General features: G+C 37.1%; 1 protein-coding gene across 1 annotated transcript in view; it reads left to right on the top strand.

Annotated features, from left to right (window-relative positions):
- The window catches only part of LOC102869221 (cubilin-like), a 396294-nt gene that overhangs the window by 270883 nt on the left and 105925 nt on the right, over positions 1-19486 (top strand). Inside the window, exons 42-46 of the mRNA XM_006894323.1 lie at positions 8787-8977; positions 9128-9311; positions 13702-13876; positions 15423-15601; positions 18476-18685. Of these exons, the coding sequence (XP_006894385.1) occupies positions 8787-8977; positions 9128-9311; positions 13702-13876; positions 15423-15601; positions 18476-18685 (939 nt within the window). The remainder of the gene's footprint in view (positions 1-8786; positions 8978-9127; positions 9312-13701; positions 13877-15422; positions 15602-18475; positions 18686-19486) is intronic.

Here is a 19486-nt window from a genome sequence, read left to right as displayed (position 1 = left end):
AAAAACACAAAACTACCCAACTTGTGCAAAAGGGTCTCCAGCTCCCACATCTTTGGGTAGAAGCATTTTCTTCCTAAAGGACGTGTGATTTGGTAGATACAAGAATTAGTCTTAATTTTATTAGAATAAAAATGTTTCTACCTCTCATAAACAGGTAGCATGGATCCATAACAGGTCAAGGGAGCTAAAGTCAGAGTTATCTTCCTTCTAAGGAAATATAAAATCAATCAAAATAAAATTTTTTAAATCTTCCTAAATCCCTTAGTTACAACCATCCTTTTGAGTGTTGGCTCCGAGAATATGTTGCTCTTGAAATATGAGCTAGGTGAATTAGAAAATGTGCACAGTATATGAAATGCTCTACTATTGATTCTGATAAGATTTTTCAAAATGTGGCAAAACGTGAAGTTCAAGAATAATTCTAAACCTCAACTTAATGAATGTTAAGTAGGCAATCACTGATATATCTAAAAACCTCTCAGATATTTAACTGAAAAACACAATTTTTAAAGTAGATTTTTAATCTAGACAATAAAAAGTAGACAAAAATCACCTCCTCTATTATATATGCCTTTTAAGAGGTAGGGAGCAAGTGAACATAAAATATCCTCATCATACTCAAGAGATACAGTCTGCATCATCATTTAAGAGAGTGAACTCTGAATTAATCTGCACTGTCATTTAAGAGAATGAACTTTGAACTAAACAGACCTCAGGAAAAATCTACTTCTAAGATTAAACTATTTGTATGACTCTCTACACATGCTCAGCCATGCTCTAAGCCTCTGACAACTAGCAAATTAATACTTCCTCCATTCACTTTCTTCCCTTAACTCCCAACATCTTTCTTTCCTTGTGTATTTTTATATGTGCATATTTTAAAAGTTTTTTTTAAAAAAGAGAAGAAAATGAAGGGAACAGACAGAGTCCCTGTACCAAAAAGTATTAGTCAACACTGAAATATTTCAAGACATAGCATATGATCAAGAGCCAATGGTGATGAGGGAAGAAGTCCAAGTGACGTTGAAGGCATTAGCAAAAAACAAGGCACCAGGAATCAATGGGATACCATTTGAGGTTTCATCTAACAAATGAAGCCATGGATGTGCTCATCTGTCTGTACCAGGAAATTTGGAAGATAGCTACCTGGCCAAATGACTAGACAAGGTATCTTCCCTGTTTGTTCCCATTCCCAAGAATGATCATCTAACAGAATGTGGAGATTATCAACCAATAGCATTAATATCAGATGGAAGTAAAATATTATTGAAGATCATCCAAAAATGGCTAGAAGAGTACATTAAGAGAGAGCTTCCAGAAATTCAAGATGAGTTTGGAAGACGCCATGAGGCCATGGCACCAGAGATATCGTTGTCGATGTTAGATGAATCTTGGCTGGAAGTAGGGATTACCAGAAGAATGTATATAACTATGCAAAGGCATTTGCTTTTATGTATCATAACAAAATATGGTTGATATTGAAAAGAATGGGAATCCCAGTACACTTAATTGTTCTTATACAAAACTTATACCTAATTCAAGAAGGTTTTGCCCAAACAGAACAAGGGAGCACTGCATGGATTAAGATCAAGAAAGGTGTATGTCAAGGTTGTTTCTTCTCTTTGTATCTATTCAGTCTGTATGCTGAATAAATAATTCAGAAGCTGAACTTTGTGAGAAGAATGTGTTAAGAGAATTGGAGGATGACTCATAATGGACTTCATTATGTAGATATTGAAACCTTGCTTTATGAAAGTTAGAAGAACTTGAAATAATTGCTGCAGAAGATAAAACACTACAACCTTCAATATGGTTTACATCTCAATATAAAAAAAACGTCAAACAAACAAAGATACTCACCACTGGGCCAATAGGTGACATCACACTAGATAAAGAAATAATTGAAGTTGTCTAAGATTTCATCTTGATTGCATCCATTAGTAACAGCAGTCAAGAAAATAAAAGAAGTGTTGCACTGGGGATGTCTGCTGTCAGAGACCTCTCCAAAGTACAGGAGAGCAATGATGTCAGCTTCAAGATGAGGTGCACATGACTGAAGCCATAGCCTTTTCAATAATTTGCTATGCATCTGAGATCTGGAAAATGAGCAATAATGACAGAGAAAGATTGATGCCTTGAATTGTGGTGTTGGAGGAAAATACTGAATATTCCATGGACTGACAAAAGAACAAACACATATGTCTTGAAGCAAGTACAGCCAGAGTGCTTCATGAAGGGAAGGATGGTAAAGCTTCACTTCACATACTTTGGGCATGTTGTTGTTATGTACCATTGAGTTGGAACTTACCCATAGCTGACCCTCCAGTAAGTTCTCAGAGACAGTAAATTGTTGGGGGATTTTACCCATCTTTCTCCTGGAGAGCCACTGGTGGATTCAAGCCATATGCCTTTGTTTTGGCTGTACAGTTCTTCATCACTAAACCACCAAGGCTCCCCTAGGCATGTTGGAAAAGGACATCATGCTTGTAAAAGTGGAGGGTCAGTGAAAGAAAGAAAGACCCTCAATAAGAAAGATTTCTTATGGGGAACTCTTTTTATGGTCTGTTCAATTTTTTTTTCTTTTGTAATGGGTCTGTTCAAGTGTTCTATATCTGTCCTTGTCAAACTGGGTAGACCATGAGTTTCAAATAATTTGTTCATTTCCTCTAGGTTTTTGAATTTATCAGAGAATAGCTTTTCATCATATTCTGATATTTTTTTATTAAATTTCATCTGATTCTGTTGTGATGTCACCTCTAATTTCTTAATGAAGTTATCTGTGTCTTCTCTTTTTAAAAAAAATTATTTTATTATTTTTTTGTGTATGTACCGTCAAATTAGATCTGACTGGTACAGGAGGAGATTGCCCCTCCTTCTCCAGCAGAATATCCAGTGGATTCAAACCACATACCTCTGGGGTTGCAGTGCAGCATTTTTTGCCACTAGGCCACCAGAGCTCCCTGTCTGTCTTCTCTTTTATATTTTTTATCTATCTATCTTATCTATCTATTCATTCATTCATTCATTCATTCATTCATTTATTTTAAATTTTATTGGGAAAAACATGTTGGGGATACACAGAGGTGAGGGTTGGGAACAGAAGGGTGAGAATGGACAGGGATGAAAATTGCAGGGATGCAGTTGCAAGACTGCACAATTTGGTTGGTGGGGGGAGCAGGTGAAGGAAATGAAAAGGATCCAGTGGGGACCAGATGATTCAGGACAATGGTAAGCATAGTCCAATGGTGATTAAACAAACTGTCTTTTTCACTTGTGGGTTTCTCATTTGGGAATTGGGCGCAGACTCTCTGGCTTCTTCATGCTGATCAGGGGCATTGATGTGAAGGGAGAAAGGGAGCACACTTTATCACCTTACTGGTAGTCTTGGGTAGAAGCTGCGTACCTTCTAGTTCTGTAAGAAGATGGTTTCCTGACATTTACTCCCCTCTGGACTGCAAAGTGTTTTCCCAGGTGGGTCTAGTAGGGATGGCTGACTGAACCCTGAGGCTCCATCCTCCTTTGTTTCCTTAACTGGCCATTGTATTTCCTTTTTGTCTCTAGAACTGGGTTCAGGGTCAGATCTGGAGTAAAACTCAGTGTTAAGTTTACCTATAGAAAAGGCAGCAAATTTAGAGAGAACAAACTTATGAGTTACACATAGAAGGGCTTTTGGGGGTGTTATGGGTGTACTAGAGGAGAGGAGTGGAGGAAAGTAACCTTGATAAAATTCTCTGTATATCCTAGACAGTTTTTTCTACCCAGAGCTCAGATGGTACAATCCGAGGGCTAAGGAACTCACCCCGAGGGCCGGGCTGGTTCTCCCCCCTGGAGGCCAAACACACAGCTTGCCCCACCACCCACCTGGGGCTGAACACACAGCTTGCCCTGCCGTCTTTTATTTTTTTAAGCTTGCCAATTGTATTGACCCTTTGAAAGACCAGTTCCTGGTATTATTCATGATTTCAATTGTTTTTCTGTTTTCTATCTCATTGATTTCAGCTCTTATCCTTATAGTTTCTTTTCTTTTAGAGAATGTAGGATTAGTTTGTTGTTTTTCTACTTGATGAAAGTGTTTAGTTAGATCATTGATTTTTCTTTCTTCCTTTTTTATGTGTGGCTATTGCTGTGAATTGCCCCCTGAGGACTGCCTTAGCTGTATCCCAGAGGTTTTTGTATATAAAACAGATTGAGAAATTATGGTACATTTACATAATGGAATACTATGCAGAACATAAGAACAATGATTTTTTTAAATTACTACCTAAGTTGGGAGGGTTTGGAGAGCACTATGCTAAGTGAAGTAACTCAGCTCTGTAACAACATTATTATAGAATGAGTATGAGAATCCAAAGAGGGGTGGAGCAGAGGGGTGATGATGAGTAGAGTGTGGGGGTGTTAATCATAGGGTCGCACAATTTGATGGATGGAGGGGGAGATGAAGGAAGTGAAAAAAAAAACACTGTGAAAAACAATGTATTCAAACTTTGTAAATAAATCAGTATAAAATATTTGTTTTAAGAAAAGAGAAAGATTGACGCAGTGTCTACAGCAATGGAATTTAATAAATCAGGGATAGTGAAGATAGCATAGGATAGGACAGGGTTCACATCTGTTGTTAATAGGGTCACTAAGACTTATACTGCACTCGATGGCACTTAACAACAGCATACTTGACAGTAAATTATATATAATGACCACCAACATCAGTTGCTATCAAATTGACTTTCTTGATGGTGACCTTATTTGTGTCAGAGTTTACGTGCGCAGGGTTTTAGCTAGCTTAATTTCTGAAAGTTTCAAGGTGCTTCTGTTTACACTTAACCCTCCAATTTTTTCATTAGCAGGTATGTGTCTCCTCTCTCTCTCTCTCTCTCTCTCTCTCTCTCTCTCTTCCCCTCCATATACATTTATATAATCTTTACATATGTTGTTATGGTGGTGCCATTGAGTTATGACTCATAGTGACTCTATGAACAGTATATCTGAACCCTGTCCTATCTTGTACCATCTTCACACTTCCTCACACACTAGAGTCCATTGCAGCAATCACTCTGTCAACCCACCTGGTTGAGGGTCTTCTTCTCTTTTGCTGATGCTCCAGCCTTCCAAGTATCATGTCCCTTTCCAAGGAATAGTGCCTCTGAGCAACGTGCCTGAAGTATATGAGGCAAAGCCTCATCATCCTTGCCTCCAAAGAATACTCAGGCTGCACCTTCTCCAAGGCATATTTGTTGGTTCTTTTGATGGTCCATGGAATGACAGTGCTCTTCTCCAACACCATAGCTCAAAGGCATCAATTCTTCTATCATCCTTATTCATTGTCTAGCTCTCAGATATGTAGCAACTTATTTGAAAGACCTTGGCCTGAATCAGATGCACCTTAGTACTCAAACTTATATCATGATTTCTCAATAATTTGGAGAGGTCCCTAACTGCAGACTTTCCCAGTGCAATGTATCTCCTGATTTCCTGACTTCTGTTATTCAGGGTGTTAATTGTGGATCCAAATAAAATTAAGTTGCTGACAGTTTGAATCTCTTCTCCATCCATCATGATGTTGCCTATCAGTCTAGTGGTAAGAATCTTTGTTTTCTTAACATTGAGATGCAATCATATTGAAGAGTTCCTTCCATGATCTTCTCCAACAAGTGCTTTAAGTACTACTCACTTTCAGTAAGCAAAGCTGTGTCATCTGCATAACAGGTTATTGATGAGTCTCTCACCAATCTTGATGCCACATTTCTCTGCATAAAGTTAAGCTCCTTGAATAATTTGCTCCTCATACAGATTAAATAAGTATGGCAAGAAAATACAACCACTGACTCATTCTCTTCTTAATTTTAAACCATGAAGTATTTCCCTGCTTTGTACACACAACAGCCTCCTGGCCCAGGTATAGGTTTCACACATGCACAATTAAGTATTCTGGGACTCCTATTCTTCTCAGTGTCAGACACAATTTATTATGATCCACACTGTCAAATGCCTTTGCATAGTCAATAAAGCACAAACAGACATTCTTCTGGTATTCTATACTTTCAGCCAGGACCCATCAGATGTCAGCAGTGATATCCTGGAGCCACCACCTCTTATAAATCCTCCTTCAACTTCTGGCAGTTCCCTATCTATGTACTGTTCTAGCTGTTTTTGAATGATCTTCAGTATTTGGCTTGCATGTGATATTAATGATACTGTTAAATAGTTTCCACATTTGCTGGATCGTCTTTCTTGTGAATAGGAACAAATATAGACTTCTAATCCCTTGGCCAGATAGCTGTCTTCCAAATTTCCTAGCATAGACTGATGAGAGCATCCAGTTAAATGCATCTGTCAAATGAAAGAAATCAATTGGCATCCTGTCAATTCCTGGGCGGCTTCCACTTCCTCCTTCATTACCATTGGTTCCTGCTTGTATGGTACTTCTTCAAATATTTTAGCGTTAATCAGTTCTTTTTGGTACAGTGATTCTATGTATTCTCTTTCAGTATTGTGACTTGAGATCTAAATTTCCTTTTCCGTTCTCTCAACTTGAGAAATACAGAGCAAGTTCTTCCCTTTTTATTCTCCACTTTCAACTTACTGCACAATCCATTATAATACTTTGCTTTTTCCTCTTGAGCTGCCTTTTGAAATCTTCCTTGAGCTAGATCTTTATATATGTTGTTGTTGATTGCCATTGAGTGGAGGTCAACTCATAGAGACTCTATAAACAAAAGACCTAATGCCTTTCCATAGCTATTGTTGTTTCTCCAAGTTCATAGAGTTTCCAGAGGTGTGCAGTTTAGGCAGTGGATGCTACTCCTGCTTCCCAACCTGTTTTACAGCTAGGAGGTCCACCAAACACTGTCCACAATGGGAAACCATTATCTTTATGTATAATATATATGTATATCAAAATGCATAATATATACTTTATCTACCTACCTACCTACCTACATACCTAAGATAGATCTTCGTTGTTGTTGAGTCCCACTGAGTTGAAATCAACTCATAGCTGGCCTCCACTCTCTTTTCAGAGACAGTTAATCTCACAGGAGGAGATTTTTCCATTCTTCTCCTACAATAATTATCTCTCTCTCTCTCTCTTGATCTCGATCTAGATCTCGATCTCGATCTAGATCTAGATCTAGATCTAGATCATCTATATCTATCTCCTATATATGCTCTATATCCAAAAGATGAATTGTTGCCAAATGGAAAATCAAACTCTTTTTTAACAAACTTTTTTTTATTCATTTTGCACATTTTCTTTCTCTTCTCCCCACTTCCCTAGCCTATCCTGCAAGGAATCTCTTGTTCCAGATTATTGTCACACATATAATATCTAATCGTATATTCCTTGTGGACAGTTCTTCCCCTCATCTGTTCTACTGTTCATTATCTATCCACTCTTTCCTCATTATCTCCCCAACCCCCATCCCATCCTATTTTATAACAGCAATGTTGTGCACTATTTGTCCAAGAAGTGAACTCTTGATTCTACTCTTTTTTTCTCTCTTGTCCTAAAGTTATTTATTCTTTACTCTTCACAATTTTATTAAGTGGAAAATATGTTCTTTCAGTTAGTTAAGAAAAACAAAACGTGCTGTATTCTTTGATTTTTTTTTTTACTTACACCCTACCCATCCTAATCATTAGCAATTCTCCCTCATAATATATCTAGAGTCAGACCATATCTTAACCACTTCTACTGCTACTGTCCTACTCCAGGCATGTAGCATCTCTTCTTAGACTTAGGTAATCACCTCCATACCTGACATCTCCTTTTGCTTTTTAATGTATTTTTGCTTCTAGGCTAACCATTACAGACAGCGTCATCTTTTAAGTTATAAGTCAAATTATATCATTTTGTTCCACTGTCATCTTTTTCCCATGCAAAGAGAATCCTTTCCAGTAAAGATCTGTTACAGTTCCCAACTCCTATTCTAGTCCATCTGCTCTACTTGATTCAGCTCCAACTCTCCAGCCTTTGCATTGTTTTCTGGCCTAAAGTACTCTTCTACAAAATCATGTGGCTCAATCCAGCATTTTGTTAAAATCTTTCTTCAGATGTTTCCTTCTGACGTTCTCTAACTTCTACAAACAATACAACTCCACATGCACCACCATTTATTTTCATTTGAAGAATTTATCACCAGCTCCCATATTGTTGTTTTGTTTATGATCAAGTCAGAACCAACCCATAGCTGATCCTCCAGAGAATTTTCAGAGGCAGTTAATCACAAAGGAGGAGCTCTGGTGGCTTAGTGGTAAAGAATTATGCTGTCAACCAAAAGGTATACGTTTTTAATCTACTAACCACTTTCTAGGGAGCTCTGGTGGCCAAATGACAAGAATCTGTGCTGCAATCCTGAAGGCACACAGTTCAAGCACACCAGCTGCTCTGCAGGAGAAGGATGGACAGTTTCCTCCCATGTGATTAACTGCCTCTGAAAATCTGCTGAGTTTCAGGAGATGGACAGTCTCCTTCTGTGCGTTTTACAGCTTCTGAAACTTTACAGTACATACCAACAGTGACAACAATGCATGTTTATCCAACTATAATGCAAGTTTAAGAAATTTCTTTCCATTACTTGCCTAAATACCCTTAGATCTTAACAGGGGTTAAGTGCACCCAATAGGTAGTGCTTGTTATAGGAATCTGATCTTCTACACCTTGTCCGAGTTAGTTTCAAATTATATCTTTTTTTTCCCTACGCCTAGAAAATCCTCAAGAAAAGGAATTATACATAAATATCTAGTGTCTATGTCATTGAAATGACCTCTGTTTATGTCTTTCTGTGAAGGTTGTGGTGGCTATTTGCATGCAGACAGAGGAGTTGTTACATCTCCCATGTATCCCGAAACCTACCCTCCCAACCTCAACTGTTCTTGGCATGTCCTGGTTCAGAGTGGTCTGACCATCGCTGTCCATTTTGAACAGCCATTCCAGATCCCAAATGAAGATTCTTCTTGTAACCAGGGGGATTATTTGATAGTAAGTCTTGTCTATGCCCCTTCCTAATTACTTTGTCTGCACACTTCATTCAGAAAAGACAATGACGACTTTTCCTTGTGGGAAATGCATTTATAGGACTATTGCATTTCATCTGACACAATATGAAGCAATATTAATTTCTCTTCCTAGCTGAAAAATGGACCTGATGCTTATTCTCCGCCTTTGGGACCCCATGGAAGAAATGGTCATTTCTGTGGCAGCCGTCCTTCATCTACTATGTTTACCTCAGATAATCAAATGTTTGTTCAGTTTATTTCTGATAATAGTAATGGAGGACAAGGATTTAAGATCAAATATGAAGCTAAGAGTTTAGGTAAGTACTTTTACTGCAATTAAAATCTGTAATTTTTGTGAACTTATTTCTTTTCCTCATTTAAATGGAGCCCTGGTGATGTGCTGGTTAAACACCTATTTGCCAACCAATAGTCTGACCGTTCAAATTAATTGACTTTTCTTGGTAAAGTGATGTGGAGGTTTGGAAAAAACAATGTTATTTTTCTAAATGAAGAGTAAATTTTTTTGTATGATTAGCTACCTATTAAAGCAAGACCTATTATATTCTCAATATTTCAATAGCTCAACATGACTACTTTTTACAGAAAGCTTCATTATTCTTATTTTATAGCTAAGCAAAACGAGGTTTAGACTTTTCCAAGACCACATGTAGAACTGAGTGACCAACATGAAATTCTCCATGATTATGAAGTAAACTGTTTTAAATGATCCCCCAGAATTCCTAACACTTTTATTTTGCAAAATATGTAATTTCAATCTACTTTCAGTTATAGAAACAATGTAAGAATTGTAATTGTCTCGTTTTGTGATCATAGGTATGCATCCTTTTAAATGAAAACATAATCCTCTGATTTTATTACTCATTTAATTATATATTATTTCTGTGATCTTTAACTACTTTTACTTAATTACATTTGATTGTAATGATATTTCATTCTGCTCTAATGATTTAATTCCCATGACATTATTCTTGCATAATGCTTATTTAAGTGAATAAGCGTAGTTGCAAGAAAAGTGGGAGTGTCACTAGAGAGAATTATGAGAATTATAAGTATTAAGTCTTTATTTGTTTGCAAAAACTAAATATCTATTTCAGGATGATTCCATGGCCTTATCCCAGATTCCTGAATAAGTCATAATGTGCATTGTTATCATTAATTTTTGTGTTGTTTTGAAGAATGTATGCAAAGAATCCTAGACCAATTAAGCTATTTCTCTGTACAGTCAACATTCTTTGAGTTGTGCAACCTTGTTATTGTTGTTATGTGCTGTCATGTCACCTGCAACTCGTAGCAATACTATATATAACACTCCTGAACCCTGCTCTATCTTGTATCTGCTAGTCTAAGTGTGCTCTATTGTACATAGGGTTTTTGAAGGCCTGCTATCTCAGAGTGTATGGCCAATCCTTCTTCCTACTCTGTCTTAATTTGAATGCTCAGATTTAAAACATTATCTGACAGACATGCATAGCAAGCAGATTTATAAATGCTAAGAGGTGGTAGATGCCATGATAGAAGCTAAAATATGAACCTGAAGGAAATGAGAATGACTGTAGCATTTTAATCAAAGTATGAATGGCATGATCATTGGAAACATAAATTAGCCTGCAGCATTGAGAAGATATTGTGGGGAACAAGAATAACGTGGGGAGATCAGATGAAATAATAGTTCCAGAAATAATTGTTAAGCAACTGAATTGAGATGTTAAGAATGAAAATATAGTGACATAGAGAACATAGTGACAGATGTTATAAATGTGAATTTGAGTGAATTTAGAAATCATCTGGATGTGGGAAATGAGGCAGGGTGCCAGGGATGACCTCTAGATTTCTGATTAGGTGAGTCCATTCATTCCATAAACATTTGAGAGACTCTGCCATGTGACAGTCAATGTACTAGCTGCTGGAGACAAAGCAGTTAAAGAAATTATGCCTTCACAGAGCTTGATTTTATTGTCAAAGCAGATAATATATAACTGAAATTCATACAAAGGATAAAAGAAGAGTAGAGAAGGTGGATAGGAATGTTAGTCTCAGAGGAAGGTGATGCTATCATTCTTTTCTGTCTGGACCTCTAGATTTTAAGCAGATGATAAGATTCATTTGGGGAATATTAAGTTTTAAATTCTTATATCTTTTGCAAAGTGGCCATGGATGTCAGAAGAAGAATCTATGCTGCATATCTAGGAATCAGCAGCCAACTATAATGCCATGAGGATGGCTGGCATTAGTCAGAGAAATGTTTAAAAGGAAAAAAGAAAGACCACAGAGAGATTCCTTCTTGTTGTTGTTGTTAGGTGCCGTCAAGTCATAGATGACTCATAGCGACCCTATGAACAAAAGGCCTGAGTACTGTTCATACATAGAGTTTCCGGAGGCAAGCCATTTTGGAAGTGGATGCCGCTCCTGCTTCCAGGCTTGTTTTAGTTAAGAAGCTCCAGCAAACACTGTCCACCATGGGTAACCATTACCACGTTTGGCACATCAGTGTCCTAGATAATTTAATATCAAGAAAGAGGTCCCCAAGGGGCTTCAGGGGAATAATGAGAAAGAGGTAAAAGAAGAACAAGGAGAGCTTGATATCTAGGAAGCTAAGGGAAGAAACTTCCAAGCAAGAAGGAAGATCTAGCCAAGTGATATGGATATAAAATAAGGATTTAAAAGGATCTTTGGGTTATACCATTGTGAATGAGTTACAGGGTAAGGGTGCTTTGATAGGATTGAAGAATTAAAGGGGAAGAGTAAAAGGAGGTAAGGAATAGAGAAAGTGACAGTGCAGTACATGATTATAGAAAGGACATACAAAAGGGTAAGAGAATGGAGTAATTGCAATATATAGGAAGTGGAGAGGGATTAAGTAGGAAATGGTCCCTGCAGAGATAGAACAAAATAGGAACCTGATCTAGATATGCAGGAAGATAATGTCTAAGAAAAAGGAAGGAGTAGACATACAGACTAATAAACTAAAGATATGCGAAAAGAGGTAAAGGAAACTGAGATATTTATCATCTATTGTGTTTCTTTTTAAAAGTAGACTTCAGAGTAATATGTTGAGAGTTAGGGACAAATAGAAAGAGGAAAGGGTTTAGGAAGAATAGATGAGTTTCATGTGGTTGTAGTTTCTATAACAGAGGAGGAAGGAATGCTTGTCAGTGTTGAAGTCAGAGAACATGTATTTGTAGTACTACCAGTTCTCATGAATTAGTTGAAGTACACCCAGGGTGCTTCTTAGAGCCAAGGATGGTAAGAGTCTGTCTCACAAACTTTGCCCTTGTTATCAGGATAGGCAAGACTCTGGGAAGGAACAGCATGCATGGAAAAGCAGAGTCAACAAAAGTAAGGAAGTCCCTCAACAAGATGTGTTGACAGTGACTACAACAATAAGCACAGCAGAGATTGTGAAGATAGCACAAGATTAAACAGGGTTTTGTTCTTTTGTACATAGAGTGGCAATAATGCAGAGTTGACTCCAGAACACCTAACAATTACAACAAAATTCACTGGAAACTGTAGTGTTAGAATTGGGCAGGGCAAGACTAAAGAAAGCAAAGAGCAAGGAAATGGAAGCTAGTGAAGGGCAATTAGAAATTTAAAGTTCGAGAGATGGAGAAGTTCTCGGGAATGACAGAATTCAGAATGTGACCATAAAAGGCTGAATGAGAACAGAAATAAATGCCACTAGAATTCAGAAGTCAAGTATCTGTGAGGCTTTGTTATTGGGCAGGTTAATTAAATTAATGTTCTATGTATGATGTTCACTTTTGCACAGTTTATTTGTTGTGAAGTACAGTGAGCCTTTATTAGTATCAGAAAAAATGTGTTTTATAATATTTCAGTCTTCTAGAAAAAAATTAAAAGCTTCTTTATTTTCTTGCAAAAAAATAAGTACTAAATTGTCTCATATCATTCATTGCCTAGTCTTCAAATGCATCTACATTCTATAGCAACATAATGAGGAGATGCCCACAGAGGTGTAGGAATTTTAGTATTTTATACATGCAAAGAGCAAGATTCTGCATTATTCTATTGAATTTTATGAGCAGTGGGAAGTCATGACTTCAGAATACTTGCATTTTATCTCACATGTATTAACGCTTTAATTTTAAAGATGTCCTTAATTTACTGTCTACCCTAATTATTTTGATGACTTTAAGGAAGGAAGAACTGTTCAGTGAAAAGGAGGTTGTTAGACTAATTAAAAACTATTTTACCTGGTGGCTCCCTCAATAGCAAAAACAGAATTTAATTCCTTAAGAAGAAAGTAAGGAAAATTCATAACAAGGAAAATATTTTGAAACTCTATCTCCCATACTTTGGGCACATTTCCAGGAGGGACCAGTCCTTGGAGAAGGACGTCATGCTTAGAAGGGGAGAGGGTCAGCACAGGAGAGGAGGACCTAGGATGAGATGGATCAACACAGTAAATGTGACAATGAGGTCAGGTGTGTCAGTGAAGAGTGAAGTTGGCTCAAGACAGGGCAAGGTTCAGAGCCATTGTTCATAGGGTCGCTAACAGTCAGTTGTCTTGACAGCCCATAATAGCATCATCACCACAATGAAAGGAAATTGAAGTTGGAAATGTAGATAAATTTATTTTGGAGGGGAAAAAATAATAGTTAACTCTCCTCTTTCACCAGCATGAAAGATTTAACTTTGTTATATTGATTTAACTGTATTTCCTGATAGCTTGTGGTGGCAATATTTACATCCATGATGCTGATTCCTCTGGATATGTGACCTCTCCCAACCACCCTGACAATTACCCCCCGCACGCTGATTGCATTTGGATCTTATCTGCTCCCCCTGGAAAGCTTGTGCAGCTGCAGTTTGAAGACCAATTCAATATCGAAATAACACCCAAGTAGGTTACTTCCATTTCATTTTTCTCTAACCCAGACAATTTTTTATACTGTGACAGCACCTCAGAATAATATATTCTTTCTTTCCTCACCTGTGTGTATTACATAGAAAATCTAGGAAAGAAGAAAAAAAAACTACTTAATACCTTAAACCCAAGAAATGTTGCCTGTCAGGGACTTTACCATCATCCACGTAGATTGTGCGCACAGTCCCCAGTGGCCCAATTACATCCTCCGGGAGACACTCAGGATGGCTGCTTGACATACATGTTATTCATTTTTCCTTCCACAGGAAAAGTGTATTGTCTCTATTAGATTAAAAATTATTTTACCAGCCTCATACTCAGTGTCATAAATTATATAAATTATCTGCTTAGCACATGTGGTTGTGTGTGATTTGATACTGGGAATCACCAGGGTCAGAACAAGAACTTAGTCTAGTGCAGGACAATCTCCCAATCTCAAGTTAACAAGAGAGCACTAGTAGTGCCATAATCAAGTGCTCAACTTCTAACCCAACAGTCCCCTGGTTGGAATCTACCATTTGCTCCATGAAGAAAGATGTAGCCGACTGGTTATGTAAAGATTGTCAGCCTTGAAACTCTATGGGAAAGTTCTCTGTCCTAGAGAGCCACTATGAAGTAAGACTCAACTACACAACAATGGGTTTGGTTGTTTTGTTTGTCTTTTAAGACTTCTTAATGAATTATAGACCAAAAAGTTTATCTTATTCATGTTAAATACAAAGGGTAATTAAATAGTCTGAAATGTTCACTTGTATTATAAAAGTGTGCTATGTATTATTATACATGTACACTGCAGATTTGGGATACAGAGCTTTCCCTTACATGCAGACACCTGATATAATGCTACTTTTTAATTTATGCCATATAAATTAGCTGGTTGGACTGCTCAGAAATACCGTATTCGCTTTTATGGACATCCAGTGACTTGGCTTGTCCATTAACCCAGGTGAAGTGCTGTCAAGGGTTCATCTGTGCTTGAGTGATGTCAAGTCATGTGAACTAAAATAGAGCTTATTTTGTTAGATTTTTAAGGTTTTAGGAGATCAATTGAGGATAACTTTTGTATTTATAAAACTAACACAGAATGTGGGAGACGAGTAAAGGGTCTTCTGTGTGAAACATGTAAAACTTGTCTTTGTAAAATTAAGCCCTTAGCAAATTGCACTGCTAACTCAAAGATTTCCCATCTCTGGTAGTCTGAAGCCACAAGTGGCTCCAAGGGAGAAAGTTTATAGTCCCCTTCCATTAGTATTCGCAGCTGTGGAAACTGAATGGAGGGTCACTACGAGTCAAAACTGACTCAATGGATATAAGTTTGAGTTTTTGAAGGAGTCTATTATGAGGAGGAAAAATACCACAGATCAATCTAAAGTGACACACAGTTTAAACAGACCGTCACAGTATTTTATGCTACAAGAATGATTTACTAATGCCCTTAAAGAAAGGCAGTGATGTCTTTATTATCAAAATATGTCAAAGCAATTGACCTTATAAAAGACACGGAATTTTCGTCTGCCATCAGCTGCACATCAAATTACCTTGAATTGCGAGATGGAGCGGATGCAAATGCACCAATACTTTCCAAGTCTTGTGGGACATCTTTACCCAGAAGTCAGCTGTCCTCAGATGAAACCATGTACTTGAGATTCCGTACGGATAACAGTCCTACTCATGTTGGATTCAAGGCTAAGTATTCAATAGGTAACAGAACTTTTCATATTCTAGTGATAGAAATAATACGTTAAGACATTTTTCAGTTTTATTATTTTGTTCATAGCTATGGAGTTTATTAGGAAAGTTAATAGACTATAATTCAGGTTGACCACAGGGGTATCAGTCCAGAGAGCTTCTCAAGCATGACCCACAGGCCTTTTCTTTTTCTTAAATTTATTTTTTTATTTTATTATTTTTGTGTGCGTGTACCGTCAAATCAGATCTGACTGGTACAGGAGGAGATTGTCCCTCCTTCCTCGGCAGAGCATCTAGTGGATTCGAACCGTGCGCCTCTGGGATTGTAGTTGCAGCTCCTTGCCACTGGGCCACCAGAGCTCCCCAGGCCTTTTCTTAAGAATAAATCTTTTTCTCTAGGAACTATTTTGATGATAAGCATAGACAGATAGCTAAGAAATTTAAGGATTTTAAACCACAAATTTAAAGTTTATAAATTTTTTTAGACTGAGTAATGGCTGGACTTAAAAAAATTATTTCATCTTTATTTGCATATAAAATTTGCATATATTGTTTCATTCATGTACATTCTATTTCACACATTCTTTCATTCACATAATATTTCAAGCAATTTAATATACATTGTATTTTATAAAATCAATCACCACTAATCTATGTCTACTGTTACCTTATCTTTTTTAGTCCCATTAAATCTTTCCTAATTCCTTCACCTCTCTACCCTCCCACGAAACTCTGTCATCTCAGTCATAACCCCTCTCCTCATACTCTGTCCCCCTGACCTCTCCTCCTTCCTGTTTTGGACTTTTACACACATTTTACTAGTTATCCTTCTATTTTTACCACAATGGTCTTATGCAATATTTATCCTTATGAGACTCAGTAAGTTCACTCAGCATAATGCTCTATAGACTTTCGCATGTTATATAGTAATTTATATGAAATTGTTACTTCTTAGAGATACAGCTGATCACTTTAATTGCAACTTTTATTCTCATTTAAACTAGAATTTTATGTAAATATCATTATTTTGGACTTTATTCCAATTTGTAAAAATCATATTCAGTTAAATAAAGATTTTACTCCTTCCTTTTGCCATCAGATATGTTTTATTTTAGTTTATATAATAACATTTTATTTAACACGTTGCCACAATGAGGGCAAAAAATATGTTCTAAGCAAGGTCTCAATTTAAAAGTGTGTGGCAACATGTTAATCATCAAATAAGGGTATTTATAACACTGACTAAATTTATTGTTACTGGAAAAGTAACCATCTCCATCTACTCAATGTTTTGAATTCTTTCTTTTTCAAACTTTATTATATATGCAAATAATATGGTCCACAATGGCATAGACTTTAATATCTGGTAGATCTGGTTTAGACACTAATCACATTTTATTTATTTTAGCAAGAACTAGAAATCCTGAATGTAGCAGTATTTAACCTACACTTTAGGTCACTTTATCGCCTGAGGCAAGTTACATATAATTCAGTGTAGCTATTGCATCTAGCTGATAAGAAAGAATTGAATCATAGTTTTCACATCCTGAAGATACCAATTACTGCAGTAGAGTGATGATTTGATGGGTACAATAGAAGTGGCAGGCATTACTGATCAACCACAACCCTCCTGATGAACTCATCCTCTGTTTTTAGAATCCTTCTCACCACAGTATACTAGGTGATTGGTTTTTTAAATGAAATCTGTCACAGACAGGGTTTACATAGTGTCCCAAGAGCATGAACGTGAGTTTATAGAATATATCACTCAACAGTCTTTCACTTCCTGCCACTGGATTAGGCTTGAGATGTTATTCCTCTTTACATTAGTAGTTGCTGTTGTCTCGTGCTGTCAAAGTCACTTGTGACTCATAGTAACTCTGTACGTACAATAGCTCTGAACCCTGCTCTATCCTGAACCAATTCTACTGTCTCTGACACACCTACCCCTATTACCCCAGTCACTGAGTCAATCCATCTCATCCAAGGTCTAGTCCTCTCTTGCACTGTCCCTCCATCCTTCCAAGCATGATGTCCTTCTCCAAAGACTGGCCCTTTCTGGTAACATGCTCAAAGTACATTAGTGGTGGTGGTTGTTGTTGTTTGATGCCATCGAGTCTTGGATGACTCATAACAACCCTATGAATGAAAGACCTGAGCACTATTCATACAGTTTCTGGAGGCAAGCCATTTCAGAAGTGGGTGCCACTCCTGCTTCCAAGCTTGTTTTAATCAGGAAACTCCACCAAACACTGTCCACCATGGGTAACCGTTATCACATTTGGCACCTCAGTGTCACAGTGTTTAGCATCACAGCAACCACTAATTACCTCTGTACAGTAAATGGACAGACCAGTGCTATACCACCTGGAAGAATGTTTGACAAAAAACAATTTAGTGGTAATCTACCACATTATTGGTAGATTTCAAATAAGGAGGAGAACTAAGGAGACATGTTCAGTTTTGTTTTGTTTTTTATCAGCAATTTGTTCATTTTAGTTTTAAAAAATTTTATTTTATCAATTTTAATAAACTTTTACAGATATTTTGGATTTCTGTTCACTCATTATTGCATTTTTCTCCCTGTCCACCTCCACCACATTTCGCTCTTCTCTTTGGAAAGTAAAAGAAAAGTTATTTCATTGGTATACAATCCCCAACTCCCACCCCGCCAAGTACACTCCACTATGGAGCCTTCATTCTGGACTCTTGACTTTTCTCTCCCTCATCTGTTTCAATGCAGTATACATAATTTATCCAATGTTTGATTTTTAAAATGTCATTGCAAGTTCACTTGGCTCGGAATGTTTTTACAAGTGTAGATTGCATATTTATATATACTTTTAAAATATTTAATAGAATATTAAATTTCTCTCCCCTTGGCAGCGCTGTGTGGAGGAAGAGTGACTGGGCGGAGTGGTATCATTGAAAGCATCGGATACCCAACACTTCCTTACAGAGATAATTTAGTCTGTGTGTGGCACCTTCAGGGTCTCTCAGACCACTACTTAACTATTCATTTTGAAGCATTTAACCTTCAGAATTCCTCCAACTGTGAAAAAGATTTTGTGGAGATCTGGGAAAACCATACTTCAGGTCAGTGTCAGCTCTCTTTCAAAAACGTTTATTCTCACCTGTACTTGTTGCCTGTTGCAGACTGAGGATAAAGTATTTTTATAATTTTTAATAATGAGACAGATTCAGTTAATACAAACTAAGAACAATGTTGACTCTTAGGGAATGCCTTTGTGCCACAAGGTGACCTGCAGCTTGTATTAAGCCTCCCTCATGTCCTGATATATCATTTGGTCTACTATTGAAATATTAAATTTGATATTCAGCTTCCCTCAGTTGCCCAAAGTTCTCTAACTTCCAGAAAGGTAAAAGCAGGCAATTCTTCAGAGACATGCAAACCAATGAGCTCTGGGAAGCCCTTGCTTTTTTCATCCTTGATTCCAACCCATAAATAATTGGTGTTCATAGTCCAGGTGGTCAATATACAGCTTATTAATGGAGACCACGTTGTTAAAGCACTGGATTTGAAAGCCCTCCTCTTCATGCCAGCCCTTCTAGTGACCACGTGCAATCATTTTAAGAACATTATGTAATGTAAAGAGAGGAAACAGTAATATATCCTAGTCATACGACGGACATTTGTCAGAATTATTTCTTTAACCAAAGAAATGGGTTATTTCTTAAACCATATGTGCAAGCCTTTAACATTGTGCTTAGATGCCTTTGCCTGAAATGGTTGTCTATTTTTTTTTCTTATATTTATTCATATATTTAAAAATGTTTATTTTTGAACTAACTTAGTTTCATAAAGACAAATACTGTATAGGACCACAATTTTAGAATGAGTACCAGGATCCAAGGAGGGGAGGGAGGGAGGGAGGG

Source organism: Elephantulus edwardii, unplaced genomic scaffold (genome assembly GCF_000299155.1).
Source record: "Elephantulus edwardii isolate Elephantulus edwardi_28Jun2011 unplaced genomic scaffold, EleEdw1.0 scaffold00139, whole genome shotgun sequence".
In the NCBI taxonomy this organism is placed as follows: domain Eukaryota; kingdom Metazoa; phylum Chordata; class Mammalia; order Macroscelidea; family Macroscelididae; genus Elephantulus; species Elephantulus edwardii.
Note: the sequence above shows the minus strand (reverse complement) of the source record. Positions and strands in the feature narration are given on the sequence as shown.